The 12,353-nt window shown below is 40.3% G+C and overlaps 1 protein-coding gene across 1 annotated transcript in view; it reads left to right on the forward strand.

Moving 5' to 3' along the window:
* Positions 1-11,778, forward strand: part of LOC145389572 (uncharacterized) — a 30,293-nt gene extending 18,515 nt beyond the window's left edge. The window contains exons 3-6 of the mRNA XM_080264830.1: positions 1,542-1,663; positions 7,797-10,650; positions 11,269-11,465; positions 11,767-11,778. Of these exons, the coding sequence (XP_080120956.1) occupies positions 1,542-1,663; positions 7,797-10,650; positions 11,269-11,465; positions 11,767-11,778 (3,185 nt within the window). The remainder of the gene's footprint in view (positions 1-1,541; positions 1,664-7,796; positions 10,651-11,268; positions 11,466-11,766) is intronic.
* Positions 11,779-12,353: the final 575 nt, after the last annotated feature.

Below are 12,353 nucleotides of genomic sequence, written 5' to 3' on the forward strand. Positions count from 1 at the left end.
GCTTTCATGGATTTGGAGAAAGCATATGACAGGGTGGATAGACAAGGATTGTGGAAAGTGTTAAGAATATATGGAGTAGATGGGAAGTTGTTGAATGCTGTGAAGAGTATGTACGATGGTGCGAAGGCTGCAGTGCGTGTGGATGGTGAACTAAGTGAATTTTTCTCTTTGAAAGTTGGTTTGAAACAAGGATGTGTCATGTCTCCATGGTTGTTCAATCTGTACATGGATGGGGTAATAAAAGAGGTACAAGGTAGGGTAGTGGATGTTGGAGTGGCCCTGGTGAGAGAGGATAGTGTTTGGAAACTCCCTGTACTGTTGTTTGCAGATGATACTGTGTTGTTGAGTGAAGACGAAGGGGAGCTGCAAGGCTTGGTGGATGAGTTTGAGAGAGTGTGTAAGAAACGGAACCTAAAGGTGAATGTAGGGAAGAGTAAAGTGATGGTCTTTGAGAGAGGTGAAGTTAGTGAATGTACAGCAAGGTTAGATGGTGAGGAATTGGAAAATGTGAGTACGTTTAAGTATTTGGGTAGTGTGATGAGTAAGGATGGAGGTTTGGAGTGTGAAGTGCTTGAAAGGGTACAGCAGGGAAGAAAGGTTGCTGGTTCCTTGAAAGCAGTGATAAGAAACAGGGAAGTGAGCATGGAAGTGAAAAAGTTACTACATGACAGTATTGTGATACCAACTCTAACGTACGGAAGTGAAGCTTGGACATTGTTGGAAGGACACAAGTCAAGAGTGAGAGCAGTGGAAATGAGTTATTTAAGAGGAGCCTGTGGAGTCACGTGGAGAGACAGGCTGACGAATGAGGATATAAAGGAGCGTTGTGGTGTGGATGTGGATGTGATAGGAAGCGTTATGAGGAACACACTGAGGTGGTTTGGCCATGTGGAGAGGATGGAGGGCGAAAGACTGACGAAGAGAGTGTATGTGAGTGAGGTGGAGGGGGGAAGAGGGAGGGGGAGGCCGAGGATGAGATGGAGGGATGGGGTGGAGAGGTATATGAGAGAGGGGGGTGTGAGTTGGGAGCAGGGCAGTGAAATGGCGGGGGACAGGGCGACTTGGAGGCGATTTGTTTGTGGCCACCCCAAACGGGATTGAGGCATCTGGCAATAGATAGATAGATAGAAATCTTCAGTAAGCACTTATAATGCATTTTATGCCATTTATCATGCCTACTAATAACAAAAGTTATGTAAACTATGCAAACAAATATCATTTCATATGTAATGGATGGGATAAAGCATTCCCCACATCAAGTTGGTCCGGCAAAAGCCCAGTGTCCCCCGTAGGTGACACCCATTTTCTAGCTACACTATGGCTCTTACAAAAAAAGTCATACCAGCAAAAGTGTCTTGCAATTGCTTTCTAAGTAACATATCAAATTTTCGAAAAGATTGCTTCAAAAATAAATGAATGGGCTTTGAAGGGTTAAGTTTGGATTATGATAATGATGATGAAAAATGGGAATTAGGTATTGGAAAATGTTGATGATGATGATTTATGCACTTCCAGCCTCCAATGATTTTGTTATTTTGCAGTGGACTACAGCCAGCTAGCATCAGAAGTCATCAGCTTCACCTGCAACATACCAGAGTCGTTGTGGCAATGCCGAGCACTCATCAACCTCCTGCCATACCAGAGGGTCATACTGGAAATACTGGTGGGTGTGGGAGAGTGGGCATTTTTATTTTTCATCCATCAAGTTGTGAGATGTGGTAGGTTCCTTTTTATCAGAACATGGAGTAGTGAGACCTGGGCAATAAAGGAACAGGATATTCACAAGCTCAAACGTACAGAAATGACAATGGTTAGGTGGATGTGCATTGGGTCCCTGAGTGCAAGGCCTGGGGGGCTAGGTTTATGATGGATGAGTTGAGAGGTAGGATGGGACGGGGGTGTATTGGTGTTGTGATGAGAAGTAGATTGAGATGGTTTGGGCATGTGGAGTGGGTGGGGGTATGATAATTGGATGAAGAAAGTGAAAAGTGTTAATGGTGGGGGCAGGGTAGTAAGTGGTAGACTGAGAAAGACCATATTCAATTATTTTAAAGGGCAATAATTTTAATTGCACTTGGGGTGCCCAGTAACAGTTAAGATAAATCCCATAGGTTCTGTGCTTTTGTTATCGTGCAGTTTCATCACGCATCATGCTTGGTGCCAGTTATGCATGATATCCAAGGGGTCACAGTGCCATATATAAAATATATGTTGCCAGTTCATGAAATTCTGTTCAGGAAGGAACCAGAGGGCAAAAGCCTGCAAAATTGTTCCCTCCAAGAAAAAACAAAAACAAGATATCAAAGCCAAATTTTAGATCTGGTCATTTCAAGATGCACACTACACTTGAAAGACTGTATGTCATAGGCAGTAGGAAATACAGACAAAGGAAGACAGTTCTGGAGCTGACCTGTTGCATATGCAGTATGAAGGACTGGAAGTAACAGTTAATTCTGCAGTAAAGAGTTGGGCAGAAGAGAGATGAGAATTTGCTAGTAGATGAGTCTTTTTCCCCTGCTGTAGTGGTGGAGGGATGCAGGCAGACTGTTCAGAGGAGCAGTGACCATTGAAGTAGCGATAGAAAGAGATAAAGATGCAATAGTGCAACGTAGAGACAGAGGTTGAAGGGAGCCAGTAAAAGGAGGAGAGATAATGAAGTGGAGTCAAAGACTTTTCATCTCATTCACTCCCTTCAGCCTCTGTCTCTGTCACATTGTCATATCTTTATCTCTTTTCTGTTGCTGCTTCAGTGGTCACTGCTCCCCTGAACTGTCTGCCTGTATCCCTCTAGCACTACAGCAGGTACACAGCACCTGTCCAGTAACAAACTCTCATCTCCTTTCTCTCCAACTCTTTTATGCAGGAATTAACTATTACTCCCATCCTTCATATACCCAACAGGTCAACTCTGGAACTTTCTTCCTCTGTGTGTGTTTCCTACAGCCTATGACCTTCAGTCTTTTAAATGCAGTGTCCAAGCATCTCAATGAACAGATCTTTATTTATTTACTGTATTATAAGATTTTTTTTGTGTTTTTTTCTGTGCACAATTTCTGGTTGGTTCCTGAAAGGGTCCCTTTTTCCACCAAAAAATGAACCTGTTTTATATTTTCTTGAGAAGCTGAGGATCAAAGAAATGGCAGATGATTACAGGTCCAAAGTAGAGGAGGAGTTACTATCAGTGAATTGGAATGAAATGGATCTGGACAGCCTGTGGAATGCACATAGGGATTGCCTAGTTAGGAAAGCTATAGCGGTATGTAGCGTGGCAAGAGTAAGAACAAAGATGAAAGGTATGGCATGGTGGGATGAGGTTAAGAGAGCAGTGGAGGAAAAGAGGAAGAAGTGGCTAGAGTGGTTACAGGACAGGGGTTCAGGTGAAGTAAGAACTCAATATATTGAGAGCAAGGGGCACGTAAAGAGACTAGTGAAGAGGAAGGAGGAGGAGGTAAATGATGATAAAGGAAGAATCTATCTATCTATCTATTGCCAGACGCCTCAATCCCGTTTGGGGTGGCCACAAACAAATCGCCTCCAAGTCGCCCTGTCCCCCGCCATTTCACTCCCCTGCTCCCAACTCACACCCCCCTCTCTCATATACCTCTCCACCCCATCTCTCCATCTAATAATGAATGCAAACTACTCAGAAAAAAAACCCATCGTAAAAGGAGTAGTGACTGTAATAAATAATATCCAAAGCCTACACTATTGAACATAAACTATGATGGATCCCCCTGAAATATAGATATTAAAGTATTGATTATTAATAATAAGTATATTTATAGAATGACTGGGAATCGTCCAGGGTGCGAATTGTCCTGACAAGGAATTGTCTGATAGCGAATTGTCTCAGAACCCGCTGATCATGAGTAATCATATAAATCAGGTTTACTGGTTACAAGGCTTTATTTAATGCTTTAACTTTATTTAAGTGCTTTAACTTACAAGTACATACCAGAACAGTAAATATTTAACTTGCAAATACAGTACTGTGGAAAAAGCAGTATAGCAAATCTTTAACGAACAAATAAATAAGGCATATTCTGACACCTATCAGGTAAACTGGTTATAAGACTACTTCTTGCTTTAACGTTATTTAATAGTACTTTAACTTGCACATAAAATTACCAGAACAGTAATGTACTGTACTGAGGAAAAGCAGTACAGCAAATTACGTGATCACGTGATCAAAACAAACCATGTGCACTGCACTGATGTTCAAGGGTTTGGCCTTTCAAAGGCCTGTCTTGCATAAATTTATAGTTTTTGTATTGGTTCATTAATCTTACGTTGTCTTATACGTATCCCAGAACTTACCGCATATAATAGCGAGCGTGTTCAGGGCGAACCTATTGCATACTGCTGGTGCAGTACTACTTGCAAATACAGTAATACTGTACCTCAATATACAATACCCTGGCTTAACGATGGTAGAAATTGCACCATATCCTGCCTAATGATGGCCAAACCCCGGTTTAATGATGGATTTTGAGTTTTTTTTACTGATTTTGATGATAATTTAGACAAAAATTGTGTTTAGATTGATTTATTAACTGTTTTTAGACTTAGATTAATGTGTTTTAGCCATAGGTGGGTTGAACATTGTCATTTTAGGGTACAGTTTACCAAGCTTAATTTTTTCCAGACTTATATTTGACAATTTTTTTACTTTATTGGTTGGTTTTAGTGAGCTATTTACAGGTGTTAGGCTTCAGTTAGCGTCCTTGACAGCTGTTAAGCCATTTAGATTGGGTTTAAACTTGTCTTTTGGCTCATTTGGGTGGGTTTTGGGCTTGGTTTGGATGGAAACCCAAGGTACGTGTTAAAAGTAACCCAATATATTATGATACCCCGCCTAATGATGGGGTTTTACCTAACCATTTACTTCATTAAACCGGGGTATGCCTGTACCGGACAAGAACTTGCTAGCCTAGTGCAGAGTTTAGCTGATGTCTGTGAGCATTGCACCTTGAGAGTAAATGTAGAAAAGAGAAAAGTGATGGTTATTGAGAGAGAAGGTTACTCCCAGTGCGATGTTGCGGTGAATCGAGAGAGACTGGAATTGGTGAAAGAGTTCAGCCTTGCAACTCCCCTTCATCTTCACTTAACAACACAATATCACCTGCAAACAACAGTACAGGGAGTTTCCACACACTGCCCTCTGTCATTAGGACTGCTCCAAGATCTGCTGTCCTACCTTGTATCTCTTTTATAACCCCATCCATATACAGATTGAACAACCATGGAGACATGACACGTCCCTGTTTCAATCCAACCTTCAAAGAGAACAATTCACTCAGTTCCCTATCCACATACACTGCAGCCTTAGCACCCTTATACATACTCTTCATGGCTTTCAACAACTTCCCATTTACTCCATGTATTCCTAATACTTTCCACATTCCTTGTCTATCCACCCTGTCACATGCTTTCTCCAAATCCGTGAAGCCACATACAACTTCTGTCTGTTCTGTACAAACTTCTCCACTAAAGACCTGAGAATGAATATCTGATCTGCACAACTTCATCCCTTCCTAAAACCTCCCTGTTTTTCAACTAATTCTTCTGTTATTTCCCTAACTCTGTCAGTAGATCTCCTACCATACACTTTTTCCCCTTTTCCTTTGTACAAGGGAATTATTATACCTGACTTCCAATCCTCCGGGACTCTGCCTTCCTCCCAGGCCAGTCTGCACATCTTCCAAATCCATTCTACTGCCAGTAATGAAAATACTCCACCCCTTAGTATGAGAACCCCTTATCTCAAGCCCATCTCATGTCTTTCTATGGTGTGTGTTCCTTATTGTGTTTTCACTTTCTATTAATCTAACCATGCCTGTGTGTGTTTCTGATGCACAGCATATCATAATGTATGTATTTAGTTGGTCTGTGTTATTGTCAAAGGGAAAATTTGGGATTGCACTTAGGATGTCCGGTACTGTAGGGTAAATCCCATAGGTAGTGTGCTTTTGTTATTGTGCAAGTTCTTTATCATACACCAAGCCTTGTACCAGTTATGCATGATAACCAAGGGATCACAGTACCGTATATAAACGTGTGTTGCCAGGTGAGCCTGACTGCGACATTTTCTCTCATTTTCCTGTGTCTGTCCTCATCTCTTCCTATTTCTGCCATCTTTTCTGTCACTTTTTGTTAATCTTGTTTTCTTTTTCAAGTGGCTTTACATTGATTGACAAGCCAAAAAGTTTCCTAGATCCCAGGAAACCATTTACAACATTGGGTGGTAACTATATAACCAACCCATACATGTTCCCTATGTGTCAGCAAGTGGGTTGGTGGTGGGTTAGTTTCCCTCCATATAAAATAACTAACTTGCAGCCAAACGACCACCTATTACGGGATTATGGTGTCTGGCAATAGATATATAGGTAAATAGACAAGTACAGTATCCTTGAGTTAGTGAGTAATGTGGTGTGGATGATTTTCAGGAGTGGAAGGATTGCCATTGCTGGTGACTCAACTCTGGCCATTTCTACCTCTTCACCAAGTTAGCCGCCATCCATGACTGGACTAAACCACATATCTGCAGTTGGTACTACACATCAAGTTAAGCCACAGTGGAATGAAGGTTAGTATTGCTTTGCAGTTCTGTAGCAATTATCAGTCATTGGTATCATTATCCATGTGTAGTTTTCTTTGGGGCAGAGGGCAGTGAAATGGCAGGGGCAGGGCGACATGTAGGTGATTTGTCAGTGCCCACCCCTTACAGGATTAAGGCGTCTGCTTAGATAAATATAGTTTTCTTTGGCACAGGATGTAAAATATCCAGAACTATAAAAGGAGGCAGGTAAATGGGAAGGTTTAACAGAAGAGTAACGAGTAAAATGGGCTTTACATCCATTTATTTTACTGTCAATCTTTTAAAAATTCTCAGCTCCATTTAGAAGGCATTACACCATATACAAATGACCTTATATTCTCTTGCAAGTTATTCATTTTAGAGGAAGTATTGAAAAGATATGATTGATACCATTTCAGAACCAAAAAGCTCAGAGTCGGAATTAACTGCTGAGATGGAAGTTGCGGGAACCAAATAGAATGGTGAAGGGTGGAGTCATCAGCGTACGAGTGGATAGGGTTAGATGTACTGCTTAGAAAGTCATTGATGAATAAAAGGAAGAGAGTTGGTAATAGGACGGAGCCCTGAGGAACACCACTGTTGATAGATCTAGGAGGAGAACGATGGCCTTCTACAACAGCGGCTATAGAACGATCAGAAAGGAAGCTAGAGATGAAGGCACAGATAGAAGGATAGAAACCGTAAGAGGGCAGTTTGGAAATTAAAGATTTATGCCAGAAAAGCCTTTGAGATGTCAAGTGCAATGGCAAAGCTTTCACCAAAGTCCCAAAAGGAGGATGACCAGGAGTCTGAAAGGTAGGTTGGTAGTGGGTGTGTGCATAGTGTAATATTATTGGCTTATATTTTACTTATAGTACCGGAAATACAATATTATTATTCTTGAATCTATTAGTAATATATTGTTATTTATTTAAAACACTTATACTTATGTTGCCAGCTGAAAGCTCCTGTAACATTATTGGAACAAAATAGACTCTCTTGGAGACTGCCCACCAGCCGGCTTTTATTGTGGCCTTTTTGTTGTTTTTGTGTTCCTGCCGTATTTACGGACAATTATTACATGGTGTCAGGTGTGGGGTTTCCTTGAATGTCTCCCGAATAAGCTAATTATGACTGTATACCTGAAAGAAGAGGGTTTTCCGTGAAACAGCTGTAACAAGATAGCCAAGGCCTTCGTTGTTGTTGTTATTGTTAGCAAGTGAAGATGGCCGACCATAATCGCCTGCCGGGTCCTCTTTCTTTGGAAGGTAACTGTGCTGAGAACTGGAGGAGATTTATCCAGGAGTTCGAAATATACCTAATTAGCTCTGAAAAAGAAGGTAAGAAGAATGAAGTTAAGGTTGCATTACTCCTTCACTGTGGTGGTCGTGAGCTGCTGGACATCTACAACACACTTCCTGTGTCTGAAGAGGAAAAGAAAGACTACAAAAAGCTAGTGGCTAGTTTAAATTTGCACTTTGAACCAAAGAAGTATACCACATATGAGAGATATTTGTTTAATACAAGGACACAACAGCCAGGTGAGAGTATTGATAGCTTCGTCACAGACCTAAGAAAGAAGGCCAAGAACTGTAACTATGGTACCCTGCATGACGAATTATTAAGAGACAGAGTTATTTGTGGTATAATTGATGATACTTTAAGGAGCAGACTTTTGAGAATTGATGATCCTAGTTTAGAAGAGGTTCTGAACCAGTGCCGAACCCATGAAGTTAGTGAGGAACACCTAAAGGAATTTAATGCAGCTTTCCAGTCCACTGTTAATGTTACAAGTAAAGCCACCAAGGCCAATGCAAGGAATACCAAGAGGAATGGAAGTGAACCCAACCCAATCGATGCACAAAGCTGCAAGTTCTGTGGATTCCAGCACGTATTCAGTCGCCGATTCTGCCCTGCTGCTGATCAAGAATGTCACAAGTGCGGGCGACGGGGCCATTTCAAGATTAAATGCACCTCCCAAGGACAGCGCAAGGCCCGAAGTAAGTCCGTAAGGAACGCATGTGTGGAACAGGACTACTCTTCTGGGTCTGATGAGTATCAAGATAAGACAGTGGGTTATCTGTGTGCTGAGAGTAAATCCTCCAATATAAACTACTGTAAGTCTGGTAAGAAACATGATTTAATAGAACTTGAGTTTCCAGATCATCAATGTGAATTTAGGGCTTTGATTGACACTGGTGCTGAGGTTAGTGTGCTACCAAAGAAGATTTTTGATATGATGAAGCCCAAACCAACACTAGGTAAAACCAAGACTGTTCTTGTGTCTTTTACAGGAGATAAAGTTACTCCAGTTGGTAAAATTTGGATTGAATGCCTACATAATAGTCAAAGGTACAAACTTGTGTTTCATATTGTTGATCTTGATTGTAAGCCTCAGCTAAGTAGGAATGCCTGTGAACTTCTTGGTGTTGTTAAATTTATGAAACAAGTAACGGCAAAGTCAACAGAATCTGCAATACCAGTGTCGATGAAGTCACTGATTTCAGAATATGCTGATGTTTTTCAAGGGTTAGGCTGCATTGATGGTAGAGTTCACCTAGAGGTGGATCCCAGTGTAAGCCCTGTAGTGCATCCTCCAAGGAAAGTACCTGTAGCACTTAGAACTAAACTGAAGGCAGAATTAGATGAAATGGAGAAAAATGGAGTAGTTGTAAAAGAAAGTACACCAACTGACTGGGTAAATAGTATGGTGATAGTTGAGAAAGGTGACAAACTCAGAGTGTGCATAGACCCTAGAGATCTCAATAAAGCTTTAAAGAGACAACATTATCCCCTTCCTACCATTGAAGAAATTTCCACTAGATTGTCTAATGCTAAAGTATTTTCTGTCCTTGATGCCACCAAAGGATTTTGGCAGTTAGAATTAGATGAAGCGTCATCAAAACTTCTCACTTTCAACACATGCTTTGGTAGGTACAGGTATCTGCGCTTAGGTTTTGGTGTTAGTCCAGCTCCAGAAATCTATCAAAGGAGGATGCACGAGATGTTTGATGATTTAGAAGGTGTAGAGGTTATAATGGATGATATTTTAGTATATGGAAGTGACGAGAAAGAACATGATGAAAGACTGAAGACTGTGCTACAGAGATGTAGAGAAAGAAATTTGAAGCTAAACTCAAATAAACTGAAATTAAAGACAGATCAGGTAGAATATATAGGTCATGTTCTTACCCCTGATGGATTGAAGCCTGATCCTAGAAAGGTGGAGGTTATTACAAAATTTCCACCTCCTCAGGACAAAACTGAACTTCTCAGATTCATGGGTATGGTTAACTATTTAGCCAAGTTCATTCCTAGGTTGTCAAACATAAATGAACCATTAAGAAGATTATTAGAGAAGGATGCTGACTTCCATTGGGATGATGAACAAGTACAATGTTTTGAGAAATTAAAGAAACTAGTTAGTGAGGCTCCTGTTCTGAGATTTTATGATGTACGAAAACCTGTAACTCTAACTGTAGATACGTCTGGATATGCAATAGGGGCCTGTATCTTGCAAGATGATAAACCAGTTGCTTATGCAGCTACCTCACTCACTATAACACAGCAAAATTATGCTCAAATTGAGAAAGAACTTCTGGCCATTGTATTTGGTGTAGAGAATTTTCACTCTTACATATATGGAAAATCAGATGTTATTGTTGAGTCAGACCACAGGCCATTGGAAACCATTTTTAAGAAGCCTCTCTCCTTAGCTCCTCCAAGGTTACAAAGAATGTTGCTCAGACTTCAGAAATATACTCTTGAGGTAAAGTACAAGAAAGGTAAAGAGATGTATGTAGCAGATGCTCTGAGTAGAGTCAACTGGTCTGAGGAACTTGATAAATCCTTTGATGAAGTTAATGTTAGTGTAGTTTCCATGGACTTGAATGTTGGTACTGGACTGGAAGTTGAGGTATTGAAACAGAAAACCAAGGATGACCCTACTCTGCAGATGCTAAAGGAATACACTCTTGAAGGATGGCCTGATAGTAAGAATCAAACCCCAGTAGAAATACATGCTTACTGGAACTTTAGAGAAGAGATTAGTTATTCCAATGGACTGTTAAGTAAGATGGATAGAGTAATTGTACCTAAAGAGCTGAGAAATAAAGTGATGAGGAATCTGCATAAGTCACATCAAGGTATTGAGAAAACTTTAAGATTAGCTAGGGACCTTGTATATTGGCCTGGAATGAATGGAGAAATGAAAGATCTGATTAGTTCTTGTGATACTTGTAATGCTTTCAGTAACCAACAAGTGAAAGAATCATTGATGCCTCACCCAGTACCTGATTTACCTTGGCAAAAGTTAGGTGCTGACCTGTTTGAGCTAAATGGCAAATCATACCTAATCCTTGTTGATTACTACAGCAAGTTTGTGGAAGTTGATGAATTAGAAACAACCCATGCTAGTAGTGTAGTAAAATGCTGTAAGCATCAGTTTGCGAGGCATGGTATACCTGAAACTATACACAGTGATAATGGACCTCAGTTTACTGCTAAAGAGTTTGAGCAATTCTGTAAATTTTATGGTATCCAACACACATCCTCTTCCCCTAGATATCCTCAAAGTAATGGACTAGCTGAGAGAAGTGTTCAGACTATAAAGAAACTTATGATGAAAGCATTACGGGATGGTGGTGATCTATATCAGAGTTTACTAGATTATAGAAATACTCCCATAGTTGGAGATGTCAGTCCTGCTCAGTTGTTGTTTGGCCGCAGAACCCGTACCACTCTCCCCACAGCTCCTGGATTGCTGAAACCAGAAACTCAAGACCATGTAATCATTAAAAGAATGTTAAGAGAATGCCAAGATAAACAGAAATTCTACTATGATCAGAATGCCAAACCTTTAATTGATCTGAAACAGGGGGATGTGGTTAGGATTAATGATGGCCAAAGTAAGGAATCTAAAAAGGGGATTGTGGTGGCTCCCAGGTCTTACCTGGTGAAGGACAACTTTGGTCAGATATACAGAAGGAATAGAAGGCATCTGATTAGAACTAAAGAGTCCCCTCCCCTATGTAAGAGTCATGAATTAGATAATGAAGTTAGTATTAGGCCTTCTACCCCTCAGAATTATAATCATGTATCGTTACCCAAGTCTAGAGTCCCTACACAGTCACATACTGTACCTGTAAGAACCCCTGATTATCCTGAAATCCATGATTTGCCAACAGATGAAAATGTGACTATAACTAGGTCTGGAAGAGTTGTTCGTCCACCAAGTAAACTTGAGTTATAATATTGATATGTTTAGTAATTTCACAAGCATCTTTTATTTATAAGGATATCTTTCCAATTTTACCATATTGAAGTTTTCTTTTAGTATAAAAAGGAAGATGTAATATTATTGGCTTATATTTTACTTATAGTACCGGAAATACAATATTATTATTCTTGAATCTATTAGTAATATATTGTTATTTATTTAAAACACTTATACTTATGTTGCCAACTGAAAGCTCCTGTAACATTATTGGAACAAAATAGACTCTCTTGGAGACTGCCCACCAGCCGGCTTTTATTGTGGCCTTTTTGTTGTTTTCGTGTTCCTGCCGTATTTACGGACAATTATTACACGTAGTACCAGTGTACTTTATTATAATGCCCAATCCAGGTGAAGACATAGCATAGATACCATGTACTGTATAGCTTTCTCTTTGCATCACCCTTGTTGGCTAAGCATTTTATTTGTAATCATGTGTATGGAGTGTGCTGAGGTGAATATTTTTGGTACTGTTGGAAGAGGCAGACTGAGGAAGAC

This window comes from Coenobita brevimanus, unplaced genomic scaffold (assembly GCF_032717465.1).
Source record: "Coenobita brevimanus isolate Jiangsu-jjx unplaced genomic scaffold, ASM3271746v2 jjx.HiC_scaffold_132, whole genome shotgun sequence".
NCBI lineage: Eukaryota > Metazoa > Arthropoda > Malacostraca > Decapoda > Coenobitidae > Coenobita > Coenobita brevimanus.